The sequence below is a fragment of the Triturus cristatus genome, chromosome 3_2, assembly GCF_964204655.1.
Source record: "Triturus cristatus chromosome 3_2, aTriCri1.1, whole genome shotgun sequence".
NCBI classification, from domain to species: Eukaryota; Metazoa; Chordata; class Amphibia; order Caudata; family Salamandridae; genus Triturus; species Triturus cristatus.
In genome coordinates this window covers 643,956,287-643,970,728 of record NC_140584.1, presented here as the reverse complement: position 1 = coordinate 643,970,728, position 14,442 = coordinate 643,956,287, and the positions used below count along the sequence as shown (strand labels likewise).

General features: G+C 45.2%; 1 protein-coding gene across 2 annotated transcripts in view; it reads left to right on the top strand.

Moving 5' to 3' along the window:
* LOC146857878 (uncharacterized) overlaps positions 1–14,442 on the top strand; it is a 1,488,219-nt gene that overhangs the window by 717,664 nt on the left and 756,113 nt on the right. For both annotated transcript variants that reach the window (XM_085648588.1, XM_085648587.1), the window contains exon 6: positions 8,008–8,123. In XM_085648588.1, the coding sequence (XP_085504714.1) occupies positions 8,008–8,123 (116 nt within the window). The remainder of the gene's footprint in view (positions 1–8,007; positions 8,124–14,442) is intronic.

Sequence of the window (14,442 nt, the reverse complement as noted above, 5' to 3'; positions counted from 1 at the left end):
TGCCGCAAGTCTAAAGATACACAACCCGCATGAGTATACCTATTCGGGCCGTCCGTCATTATGTAATGGAGCTTTCTGATGTTCAGGGATGTGCTACGGGCAGGTAAGAAGCCCGTCTGGTCTATGTGTATGAGTTTAGACAGCGAGGGCAGCAGTCTATTAGCTAATATCTTACTCACTATTTTGTACTTTGTAGTTAGCAAGGAAAAAAGGGCGAAAACTGGCCATATCTGTGGGGTCTCTACCCGCTTTCGGGAATGATATTAACAATGCCTGTGCCATGGTGAGTGGTAAAGAGCCTTTCTCCAACGCTGTGTTGTATAGTACTTCCAAGTGAGGTACCAAGGATTCTGCATATGTAGTGTAGAATTCAAGTGGCTGTCCATCTAGGCCAGGGGTTTTGTTGCATGGTAGTCCCTTCATGGCTAACCTAATCTCAGACTGCGTGACGGGTCCTATTAACTTCATTTGGGCTGCTGGCGTGAGCTGAGGGAATGTAAGGGTGGAAAAGAAAGCCTCCATTTGGGCCTCCGTGCCGTTATCAGATGCCCCATATAACGAGGCATAGTATTGGCGGAAGGCAGTATTTATATCTCCCTGAGTAATAGCTCTATCCCCACCCAGGGCGGTGACCTCATTTATGACAATCACTGGAGGGGTATCCCGGATCAGCTGGGCAAACAGAGTCCCAGACTTATCTGCCTCAGAGGGATTCCGTCGCGAGTATGCCTGGTAAGCAACTACCCGTAGCGATTCCAGGAGTTCCGCATGTTTGATCCTGGCCTCCTGCAGTGGGGCTCTTTTGTCTTCGTCTGTCTGAATAAATGTATGTTTAATCAGACAATTATTTTATGCATTTCAAGTACTGAGTCCTTGTGTGCAACATGGAAGCCAGACGATCTCAGAGCCTATTAAGTCATAGGTTACATGTCCAATCATAAGTAAAAAGAAACTACCCATATCACCAGCATAAATGAATACATCATAAGCTTTGAACATTTTCGGTGATAAGAAAAAAATGAAACACCATCTGTGTTGCAACCCTGTCACCTACAATAAAACCAGATGTACAAACAGAACAAATTCATACATTGCTTTCATGACAATTAATTTGGTGATCCCTCAAAGTGAACGGTATGCTAATGAATGACCCGCCTCCATTTATTTTTGGTTGTAACTGATTCCAAAAATTCCAACGGTTCTATTTTACTGACTGGCAGGCAACTGGATAGTTTGAATCTTGTTTCCTAATATCTGCTTCTTCAAAGGAAACACAGGGCTGCACTGTAATTTACGGTTGACAGTCAACATGATATGTTGAATCCTGTTTCCTAATATCCGCTTCTTCAATGGAAACACAGTGCTACCAACATTGGCCAAATGGATACACTAAATCATAACAACATGGTTATGGTTACACATTATACTTTTGATTTTAATTCTCATTGTGCTTTCACTTTGAGTCAAATATATATTTTTTGGGTGCTAGGATTGGACACACCTAGAGAAACATCCTGATTAAGTCATGTTCTGTGACATTCTTTTGGAAGAGGACCTCTTAACTATTTATAAAATAATGATGGACCTTTTCTTTAAGATATCTCTGCTCTACCTCCCACTTTTCATCCAATTGTCCTACCTGAGTGAAGCACATTTCTGTGTTTATTGATATCTTTAGCTATCCTTCCTGACTGATTATTTTAAGTGGCAATCTACCTAATCATATTCTTCCCTTCACATTCATTTCCCTTTTTAGAAGATCTTCTGTTTTTATTGTATCCACTTTCTATACTGCTTCATGCATGATGTTGGCTGGATGCATTCTCTGGTTGCATAGTATTGGCTTTCTTTACTTGAAAGGTCACACCTGAAATGGAGTTACAGCAAGCTCATAAAAGCTCTCCATATGGGATACTTTACTTCAGTGGCAGACGGTGGTAGCTCCCCATTTGTAGCACACTCTTGCGAGCTGTGGCTTTTCTGAATAGTGCAGTTTCCAACCTACAACTTGCACTTGTAGGTCCAGATATTCAATTGTATCTTTATACATTTGGCTAGTAAAGTAAAGTTTAGGATATTTTCATTCATCGCTGCAACAAATCCCATTACTGCCTTCTCATCTCCATTCCAGATAAGAAAGAAATCTTCAACGTAACACAGCCATAAAACTATGTGACATATTCCTTGTAGATACTGATTGGATGAGAGGCAATATAATCAAATAACAGTTTGCAGAATTTAACAACAAAAAGAAAAGGTCGTCAAACATAGAGTTTTTTTCGTAGTTTAATTTCAGATGTGCTTGGTTTGTGATCGATTGGACCAGCCAACGCGTTTCGCCCAAACAAGGGCTTCTTCAGGGCGCGAGAAATGGCAGGTAGATAATATCCTCAGTTAAGTAAGAAAAGGAGAAGCTGTAAGCGAGCCTATGACATTTGTTAGTATGGTTCAGTCCTGGGGATGATCCACACTCAGTGACAAATTTATTTCAGTCGGTAATAGCCAAGTCGAAAGTACGGATCCGTGTCCAGATAGCGTCCTGATGTATTCCAGTCAAGTGACTGGAAGACAGTCCATATACCTGCCCCCCCCCCTCCAGCCCATAAAGAGATTTGCATAGCTGTGGGTGTAGCAAGTTCCCATTACAGTTCCTCTTAACTGTATAATCAGCTCTCCATTGAATGAAAATGTGTTCTCCTGACACATACTCATCATTTCAATTATGATCTCAGTGTGTTATATATTTTACAAAGGTCTAGCTCTAAGAAACTATTCTATTCTCATTGATTGGACAGTTTTTACCAAAGTAATTATTGTAATATACTGTTTTGTACACATTATGTTTGGAAAATCTGGGAGTCTGGGTTGATGCCAACCTTAGTTTCCAATCCCACACAAAAAAGGTGGCAGCCACCTGCATAGGCCTTTTAAGGAACCTCAGGCCCATACTTGGGCTCTTCGATGCCAAGGCCCGCCAGCTCATTATCCAGGCCACCATTCTATCACGCCTGGACTACGCTAATGTCCTCCTGTTGGGAGCTAATAAAGCGGAAACAGCCAGATTCCAACGCATTCAAAATGCGGCAGCTAGAACGCTGGTTGGCCTCCCACGGAGGTGCTCAGCCAGAGCCACCATCCGCAAGCTCCACTGGCTTCCCGTGGACCACAGAATCCAATTCAAGGCCTTAGTCATGATCTTTAAGATCGTGAAACTGGGAAGCCCCCCTCTGCTCCGAAGCCTTGTCCAACCCTACGCCCCTGGCCGTGCTCTTCGCTCTACCAACCAACTCCTCCTGTCAATCCCTAGGTTTCGACTTTGCCGAACTGGAGGCCGCTCCTTTGGGGTCCTTGGCCCCAAACTGTGGAACGATCTCCCCCTCAGCATTCGCACTATTGACTCCCTCCCTGCTTTTCGCAAAGCAATTAAGACTCATCTCTTCCCTGCTGCCTAGTTACCCCTCCCCCTCCACCTCAGATTAGTTTGTATGTTCTTAGCGCCGGGACACCCCTTTGCCGGGGTAGCTGTTGCGCTCTACCAAATCAATCAAATCAAAATGCACTTTCAATAGGCAATATGTTTGAAGCCAGCCCATCAGAATTAATTTGCAGCTCAGAGCTTTCACCCTCTTGACAGCTCTTATCATGGAGCAGACTGGTGAGTGGTGAATTCAGTAGACAATTGAAAAAAACAACTGTTCTAGAGAATCTACAGAGACATTTCATAGTGAGCTTAAGAGCTGGAAGTGTTCCATATTTGATCAATCAATGAAACAACTTGTGTACCTTTTCATACCCCTTTTATAAGGATACCAACCATAGATATTGCTCATACAATGCTCTAAGAGCATCAGATTGCTCAGACTATGTCCTTCAATGCTGTCTCCCACGTAACATATGAGGTCCTCAGAGAAGCAAGTGGGAATGAGCAGCGGCCATCTGCTCTATTTCGCTTCCAAGACTCATCCGCATGTCCAGTAGAGTGGAACCATATTAGGCTTTCAGCCCACATCGAAGAGGTGGAAACAGGCAGAACAGGTTAAAGGATGAAAAAAAGCATAGTTCCGTGGGGACTACAGTGTAAATGTACAATTGCTGTCCCTTTTTAAGTAGATCACAGGTCATTTGTTGTGACCAAGAAAGAGGTAGGTTGGAAAAACATAGTTATAACAATCTCACCATCATAGGTGTAAACGGCCAAGCTCGACAAAACCTAATGGCTCGTACAGCAGTGCTACTGCTTATTTACATGGAGCAGATAACGTCAGGCAGAAGCAGTTTACTCCAATCATCCTTGCACAGGCTTTAGACAGCAGTAGTGATAATTTAACATTTTTTATCAATACATATGACAAAATGCCATCACATGGGTCATGAAATAACCATGGAATTAAGTACCCTCAGGTACCAAGGGACCAATATCAGCACTAAGCTTCCCTAACTCATGCATTATCTTGCAAATACTGGCTTTAAAATAATTTCTGAACTGCAGTGTCATTTTCCAAAACATCAGCCTATCAGTTCCTAAAAATACACACATTTTACCATAAATTAAAAACATTTATTTTCAGATAAATACGCTCAATTCCTGCTAGCAGTGTTTTCCCTAAAGTATCAAATTTCATATTAATTTTTAAAAAGTATGGTTACCAAACATCAGTGTTTCGTTTTCATAAAGCACTCACATATATTGCAGTTACACTGGGAGAGAGTCTACCTTTCCTGTGCAGTTATCCTCATTACTAGACACCAGTAAACTCTAACATATGATAGGAATTATAAAATTTATATTTCCAGGGATAGTCATAATCATGTCAAGAATTCCCACAGTATGTCATAATTGGCCACCATTATCCCTGGAATAGGAAGACATATCTCATGATGTCCAAAATATGCCAAAGATGACCACCAGTAGGCCAGTATTTTGTCAAGAATGTGCACAACTGGGCCATAGCCAGCACTATACTAGGCATAGTGGCAAATATGCCAAGAATGTCTATATATGTGAATGACAGATAACCAGAATTTTGTGAAAAATGGTAATGTATAAAAAATAATGCTAAACATTCACAATATATCAAGTAATGTCCACCTTTAGGCCCGGGATATCCAGACGTTTGCCATGAATAGTCATTTTATGTCAGCTATGAGCATCATTAATGCCAGGAATAGCCATACTTTATCAAGAATGCCCACCGTAGGTCAAACGTCATGGGCACAATTATGAAGTGGATGATCACAATTATGTTGAGAAGACTTATTCTCTATGAAATATGAATTCCATTTTGCCAAGGATAGCCACAATTTTTTTTAAGACTGCAACAAGTTTGTCATATATGGACACCATTATGCCAGGACAAACACGTTTATGTTAATGCCAAAGTTATATCAAGAATGCCCACAATGTGTCATGGATTGGTCACCATTAATGCCAGGGTTAATTAGAATATTGTAAAAAGATGTCCTTAGTATGTCAAAGATGGGCACCATTAGCCAAGGCACCCACCCTACTCACAATCTGACAAACACAGACAATAGACACATAGTCACCATTAATTCACTCAGGCCCTCTTCCATACACTCATAGATGCATACACAGGTACATTTGCACAAACTGTTTGTCCCCTTAAAAATTGCATTTTGTCAAATAGTAGTGCTGCAGGTGTTCCTCCTCCTCTCCTGTGTTGGACCCTCAATGCCACAATAATGTCGCAACAGGAACAAGTGGAAGTCTGTCTCGATTGACAGATTCAACTTGTCTACCTTGATCCTCGCTTCCTCTGCTACAGAATGGCACTGATGGCTAGTTTCACCTAATCAGAAAAGGAGAGAGGAACCATGGGAAGACTTGTCTGGTGTGAGGTGTGATGGTGGAGCTGCCTTTAACAAAGGTAAAGTTTTAGTCTTAGACAACTTCCATTTACATGAAGGATTCATGTTAAAGGCAGACATTTTGTAAACAAATGGCCTGCTGTCAGGCCTCAATTTAGCTAATTTCTGCATGTGTGGTGACTGGAAAGTGGTGAGACCCAACCAACCAAACGATGATGGGCCAGCCACCACTGGCAAAAAGACAAAGTTATGTGAGGGAAGTGAGCCTAAATATAGGAACCAGAGAGCTTGGAGGATCTATACTGGACATGTTAAAAAATTAAGTAAAGGGAACTTGACAACAATATATTGTGTTTATATTCATGATTTCCAAACACCATTCATGCTAATGTAAAAAAAAAAAAAAAAGATGATACATTGTTGGTATCCAGGTCCCCAATGGGCATAGAGGCTTTAATGAACCAGTGTGCGGATTTCAGGAAGGATAGAGGTTTAGTAGTCAACCGGATCAAAACCAAATTTATGTTTATCAATACCCATAGATCCTCTAAAGGGCTAATTACCCTAGAAGTCGCTAATCAAGAAAGGGTTTCTGAATTTGATTACTTGGGTGTCAGGCTCTCCTCCAATATGTCTTGGATCCCTCAAGTCAGGAAGAGTGCTCTCAGCCTGACTCACTATGCTACATGGGCACTAAGATTATCCAACTCCTCCATAATAAGGCACATTTCACCAGCGCTCAACATCTACTGAACAAAAGCAGCAGGAAGTGCCCTGTACCTGGTGGAATGATGGGGTCATGTGAGTCTTGCGCCCCTGGCGACAGGTAAAAACTGTAATTTAAAATCACTCTTAGGCTTTCCTGTAAGCACGCCCATTCTACCAATGCTTTGAGATATTGGAGTAAAGTCAATCACAAGCAAGGCTAGATTTATACGGATTGCCGACTGGCGTAGATTGAGGACAACTCCAGCCCTGGACAGCTACCATCAAGCTTTTAGGGGGATAGCAGCCCTGGATAAAAGTGGGAAGATCAAGTGGCTTTCTCTCCTTAAGCTAACCCTCATTAGGCTTGGTCTGGAAAATGCTTGGAGTATGTGGAGGCACCTGGGACACAGCTCTCAAAGGCTCATCTAAAAGAACAGTACTGGACATACATACGAGGCATAGAGTTGAACAATAAATGCAAAGGTCGCCTCACTGCTGACTTCATGGACCTTAAGTTGAACTGCAGGTTTAAAGTATTTCTGGATTTTATCTCTGCACCATTAGCTAGGAAATTGTACATTCAATTTCACTTTGGTACACTCTGTGCTGATATTCTTCCTAAATTGTAAGGGCGTAGCGAGCCTGGATACTGTGTGCCTGGTTTGCCTAAGTGCAGATGAGGCTCGTCTGCATTATCTTTTTTTTTATGTCCACCCCAAGAAGAGGCAGATCACATCCAAATTGCAGACAACTTGGCGCGAGACAGTGCTCCACCACTCTCAGGCCGCTGCAAGCTTAACAAAAGAGGAAATTGTGTGGCCAGTGGGCAAGTAGTTACATAGCAGTTGAGTTATATGAGCAAACACCAAGCTCCCACAGCTATGCCTTATGCCTAATGAATAAAAGCGTATTGTAGGGATATACCCAAAAGCTCTGCGATTAGACAATTCCCTAGCTTTAAATTGATGCAATCATCTGGCAATACTTATACATACTAGCACATTAAGATCATGCATGGGAGGGTGGGTGTAAATACGACAAACTGGTATTTTAAACCATGGAACTGATGATGAGTTATGCTAGACATTCCTAAGATTTGAATACGTTGTCTTGCACACTTTCTTTCTTATCACATATAGATGCAGTTACACCCAAGTTGTTGCTGGGAGAATCATGGTGCAACCACTTCGAATTAGGCTTAAATTCCATCAAAATCGATCCCGCCAATTTAGTATGAGATTTTCTCAGCAGTGTATAGTTTTTTTTTAACCTTTTCATTTATGTTTGTTTCTATGGTATTATGTATGCTTTTATGGTGCATTGCTGAAATAAAGCACTTTAAAGTAAAAGAAAAATGTAAAAAAAAAAGGGTCCCGTGTAACTTAAATCCAGTGATAGTTTTAAAAACAAGTAATTTATCATATGGAACCTATTTAACTCGTTAGCCCTCTTCTTGTTTGCTTTCCATAGATGTGTGGCATGGCGGTGTCAGCCCAGCAGCTGTCGGCATACCTGACACAGACCAAGAACAGCCGGGCAGAGGTTGGGCGAATGCAGCTCTACGAATTCCTGGATTTGCTAGTACTGTAAGTTCTTTTTTGAACGCTTCACCTGAGAGAGACTTTATACTTGCAAAAAATAGTAAACCTGTAATGGTATAAATGTTCCTCGTCTTTTTAAAACCTAATGCAATAAGAGCATGCTAAAGGGTACGGAATCCCCCCGCTTAAGGGTCAACTCCACCCCATTTACGGCTCGGCTTATTTCCATTCATTTAGGTAATATAGTGTAAAGGCCAGGGAATGGATTTTGGAACCCAACCGGTAGTGTCCCCGGAGGTAAGGAAGATTTGGCTGCAGGCTGCAGTTCTTTAGAGACCCCCGTGGTTTCTCTGCAATAGTGACTCCCTCTCCTGGCTTCTCGAGAGGAAGATGCTCTACGAGTTTATTTAAAATCTGGCGGCACACGGGTTGGAGGCTCTTCGTATTCCGTTCCTGCTGCTGGGAGAGGCATAGGATGCCCTCGCTTCCAGGGGCACGCTGTCAAAGCCCGCCGAACAGGACTGAGCCCTGGCGCCGCGCCCCGACCCCCCCTGCCTTTCCCTGAGCGCCTCTCGATGCCAGGACCTCGCGCGCTCCCGCCTGCACCCGCGCAGATTGAAACGGAGGAGGTGAAGAGAACGCCAGGCAGCCGGAGCACGCTAATGAACTGATTATGACTGCGTGCATCTTAATGACAAACCGAATGATTTGTGAAAAACGATGTGGTGGTATAAAAAGTTTTGCTTTCAGGAGGCTGCCAAATCGGAGCCATGTTCAGAACAAGCATATGAGCGACTGAGTTCTTGTCTGTGGAACAAAGCAACCTGAATCGACTGTTTATCTGAATTTCATGAATATATGTCCAATTTGTGGCACTTGGACTAGAAGAACCCAACAGACGAGCGAGGTTGTAGGTCGTGAACCCATAGCCTGCAACACAAACGCAGAGACTTTTGCAGGAGCTCAGCAACCGCTGTTTCATTATAGATATTAAAATCAAAACTGGCCGATACAAGCGGGATGGGTAAATAAACATGCTTTATTTCATAATGCATGCGTAAGTTCAATATTATGCAATTATCATTCAAAAAGGTCTCTTCTGACATTAGTACATCTTTGAGGTCCACCATGTACAGATTCCAGACTTAAATGACGAACCGACTCAGGTATGTTAGCCAGCGTAAAACACAATACGCCTTGGAGCCCAAAAGTCTAACATGCGAAAATAGCAGCAGTGCAAATAACCACCTGGGCCCGTATTTCAGATTTATTTATTTATTTATTTATGGCGATTTTTAGAGCGCGCAATTACCCGAGGGTGTCTCGGCGCTGTTGTCACAGAACTCTCTGTAGGGGAAGGGGGGATTAGGCTTGGAACAGCCATGTTTTCAATTTCTTTCTGAAATTGAGCAAAGTCGGTGCACATTTGATATGAAGGGGGAGAGTGTTCCACAGTCTAGCTGTGACAACGGTGAAGCGTTTGTCTCCCCAGTTAGCCTTTCTTGTACGGGGGACTGTTAGCAAATGGGCTGAGGATGAACGCAGTGTTCTTCGCTGTTCTGGCCGGTGAAAGGCTTGTTTTAGGAATAGAGGGCCATAATTGTGGATCGCTTTGTAGGCTATGCACAAGGCTTTAAATTTGATGCGGCTCCTCACCGGCAGCCAATGTAGCTGTTGGATGTAAGGGGAGACAGATGCAAATTTGGGAATGGGTAGCAGGATCCTGGCTGCTGCATTCTGTACAGTCTGTAGTTTGTTGAGGACCTTTTGTTGTGCATTTAGAAGCAAGGCATTACAATAGTCTGTTTTAGAAAAGACTAACGTGCTGACTAAAGTTTTGCCTGCCGAAGATGGTAAGTACGGAATGAGTTTTTTGATCTTTTTTAAGGTGTAAAAGGAGGATGAAACCACTGAATTTGCATGCTGCTGGAAGGACAATTTGTTGTCAAAGACAACCCCCAGATTTCGTACCTTAACTACTGGTTCTGGTGGTTGTCCCATTCGTTGGGGCCACCATTGTGGAGACCAGATTGGTTGTAGTCTCCCGAATGTCATCACTTCTGTTTTATCAGAATTCAGCTTAAGGCAGTTTGATGACATCCAGGAGCTTATTGCTTTCATGCCAGATTGGAAGTTAGAAGCTACTGTATGGCCATCATCGAATACGGACAACACCAGTTGTGTGTCGTCTGCGTATGTGGTGAGAGAAATTCCATAGGATTTGATGATCCTCGCTAAGTCAGACACATATATATTAAATAGTGTCGGGCTTAGCGAGGATCCTTGTGGTACACCGCAAGGCAGGGAGAAAGTCTGGGAGGTGAATTGTCCCAACTTCACCGTTTGTAGGCGGTTTGACAGAAATGAGGCGAGAAGCTCCTTAGCCTTGTCCCTTATTCCTATAGCCGAGACACGGTCGATCAGTATGGTATGATCGACCGTGTCGAAGGCTGCGGACAGATCTAAAAGTATGAGGATTGCAGCTCCTCCATTGTCCATAGTGGATCGTATCTCGTCCGCGGCTTTCAGGAGAGCTGTCTCCGTGCCGTGTCCCTGACGGAACCCGAACTGAGTGTCATCCAATAAGTTGTTGTTATGGATGTACGTTGACAATTGCTGGTTCATGATCTTTTCAAAGATTTTGGCTGGGAAAGGGAGGCATGCAATAGGCCTGTAGCTGGCTGGAAGAGAAGGATCTAAGCTGGGTTTTTTGAGTAGTGGTTTAATGATGGCTTCTTTCCATACAGAAGGGTAGGTGCCGGATGTGAACATTGCGTTGCAAATGGTAGTGAGTGAAGGGGCAACGGCTTCTGCGACGAGGTTAAGGACGGCAGGAGGGCATGGATCGAGAGGTGATCCGGATTTAGTTCGGACGATCAGGGGTTGAACAATTTCTTTCGTGGTGTTTTTGAAGGCTAAAAATTGTGTCGTATTATTGGCAGTGGAGTGCTCGGTATGGGATACGGAAGGATCAGGCGAAAAGGTGGAGAAGATGGCTCTGACCTTATCCTCGAAAAATGTGGCCAGTGTATCTGAAAGGGCCTGAGATCCCTCCGAGGAGGGTATCAGAGGATTGGACAGATATGTTACCACCTGAAACAGTTTACCTGATGAGTTTTTGGCAAGATTTATTTGGTTGGTGTAGTAGGCGGTTTTCTCGGATGTAATCAGTTTTTTGTAATTAGAGAGGGCGTGTTTATAGCTAATCTTATCCGCGTTATTATAGTGTCGGCGCCATTGCCTTTCTAAATTTCTGCAATATTGGCGCTGTAGTCTAAGGGGTTCCGAGAACCAGGGGGCGGATCTCAGCTTTCTGTTCCTATGAGAGGTTTTTGTAGGGGCTAGTTTGTTGCAGGCTGCGTTCAAATTCTCCAGATAGGTAGCTGAAGCAGCTACAGGGTCCTGAGTGTTTAGCGGAGGGCTATCATGTATGATCTGGGTGAGCTGGTTTAGATTAATGTTCTTCCAGTCTCTGAATTTTGTTGATCCAGAAATTGTCTGGGAGGGTAGACAAGGATTACTGGGAAATGAAAAGCATACTGCAGAGTGGTCTGTCCATATTAAAGGGATGACCTTAGTGATTGTGATGTCTTTATTGTTGGTAAATAAGCCGTCTAGGGTGTGCCCTGCTAGGTGGGTAGGTGATTTGACAGTTTGCATGAGGCCTACTGTCTCCAAGTCACTGAGTAGCGTTCCTGTATCCGGGTCTTCATAGGATTCAAGGTGAAAATTGAAGTCACCTAAAACGGTGAAGTGTTGGGATCCAGATAGGGCGCAATTTCCACGTTTGCGCCACGGCGCACCTTGAAGTAAGTGCACTTGGCGCAAACATGGAAAGTGCGCCCTTTCAGGAAGAATGCGCTTCCTTCGGGGCAACTGTGAACTTGGCAGCGCATTCAAGAGAAATATGAAGCAACTATTGTATAGCTGCTCCGTGTTTCTCCCTGCAAGCAGAAACCCGCCTGCACTTTTAAAAGGCATTAGAGATCCCCTGGCAGGCAGGTTCATTGAGTGACTGCAACCGTGTGCAAGGGGATGTCATCCCTTAGAGAGCTGCATTTAGAAGGCGTACTGAAAGTGTGCCACCTTTTTGTGGCGCACTTTCAATGCACCTTCTAAATGCATGTTTGCCTCTGCACCCACGTCAGTTTTACAGCACAGGTGTACCAGCAAAGAGATTCCCCATTTTCATGGGGCTATGCCCCCATGCAAATGAGGGAATGCCCTCTAATGACAGCGCTGGCCCTATATGTGCATCAGTGCTATCTGTATTACAGCAGGGGCCACACAAGCATTTGCAGCCCTTTCTGTAATACCAAAGCGCCCTGAGGTTGCGCAAAGCGGACGTGAAAGCCCATTGAGCCCCCGGGGCACATGTGTAATATCTCCCCAGATGATAGTCATTTCAATCGGCCAGAGATCCTGCGCAAAAAGGTCAGTTGAACCTCACCAAATCTAATGAGCATACAGCAGAATGTTCTCACAAAGAAACATTTGCAAATTCCTTGAAACTAAGATATAAATGCACAAACACACTGCTGAATTTCCTAAACTCATGTTTTGTTTACCAGCAATGAAAACTGAGCTGCGTTTACTATGAGATAAAGAAAATGTGCAAATGTACTACTTCCAGTTAACTGGCTTTTAGTCCTAGTAGAGTCCTGTATTCCCTCTGTGTTCCGCTTGCTCTTGGTATCTATCAGCATTTTTATTGCTGACTGTTCTTTTGTTGTGTTTGCCCCCAGGGTTGGCTTTAGAGCAGTGCGACTGGTGTGACTGCACTGGGCGCTGACCTGTGGAGGGGGCGCCATCCTCAGGGGGGGATACTGTGTTTAGCAATAGCTTATGATTGGAGCGATGAGGGGTACTTTTAGCCGGTGGTAGTGATAGAATCCGAGGAGGCGGTCATTGGGTGCGGGGGCGCCAGAAATGATTGTCGCACCGGGAACCACCAGCTCTATTTGCCCCCGTTGTATTGTACCGTTCATAGTTGGTTCTTTGTGTCACCCTCGTTGTATTGGTCTTAGTGGTTTTTCTCTTTACCCTCTGTATCCCGCCGCTGCGGCCCCTGCGTCCCCGCCCTGACTCAGCCACTCCCACCTCCCTGTCTCCGTTCCCGCCCCTACATATGGTGACCGCTGTGCGGTCGCGCTGCTGGCGCGGAAGGCATCCCTAAGGCAAGCCTGTCTGCGCCCGTCCGCGAACCAAACGCCACCAGCGCCAGGAACCCTGGTTCACCTGGACTCCACCACTACGACTCAGCCACGCTCTCAATCCCGGAAGACACGTCATCTGCGTAAGATCCTTGCCGACCACGACACATGGGCAGTTCCCGTGCAGACTCTGCCTCAGATCCTTCAGCATCGAAAAAGCTCCCGCTGCCGCAGAAGGGCCGCCTGATGCTCGCACCACTGAAACCCTTACATGCATCCATTTCAACGTGCGCTCTCTGCACCGCCACGCCACGCCATTGAACTCTGGGACCTGATCGACACACCTTCGCCCGATGTCGCCTTCTTCACAGAAACCTGGAGCAACCCCACCTCCGGCCCGACATCACTACTGCCATCCCGGACGGCTACAAGATCCAGAGAAAGGACCGCCCGCACTGCCCAGGAGGGAGACTCGCCATTGCACACAAGACCTCATCCAGCACGAGCGACCCCCATTCCAACACGAAACACCTCCACTTCCAGATCCAGGCCAGCCCCAGGACCATGCTACGTGGCACCCTCATCTACAGACCGCCAGGACCTCGCACCCAGCCCGCAACCACCATCGCCGAGCTCGCCGCACCCCACGCCATCACCTCCACAGACTACATTCTACTCGGGGACCTGAACTTTCACCTCGACAACAGCAACGACCCCGACTCCATCACTCTCCTCGACAACCTCACCAACCTAGGACAAAAACAGCATGTCAACACACCCACCCACAGAGTGGTTCACACCCTCGACCCCATCTTCGCGGAAGTATCATACATCCGTTTCAGCCACACCACCCTTCCCGCCTGGACGGACCACCACTGCGTCCATTTCACCTTCAACTCCACCACCGCACCCAAGTCCGCCAAGCGCCCACTACAACGGAACTGGAGCAAGGTCACAGAGGAACAGCTCAACTCCACCCTCCTCCAAGACACCCCTGGAACCACAACAGACACCAACGCCGCTGCCAGGGAATTCCACCAATGGGTCTCCTGCTGCGCTGACAAGCTGGCACCCCTCCGCCAACCCACCAAACAACGCACCCTGAAGGCCGCCTGGTTCACCACCGAACTACAAGAGGCAAGACTCTCCTGCAGATGACTAGAGAAAACCTGGCAAAACCAGAAAACCACAGAAGCACGGAATAACCATTA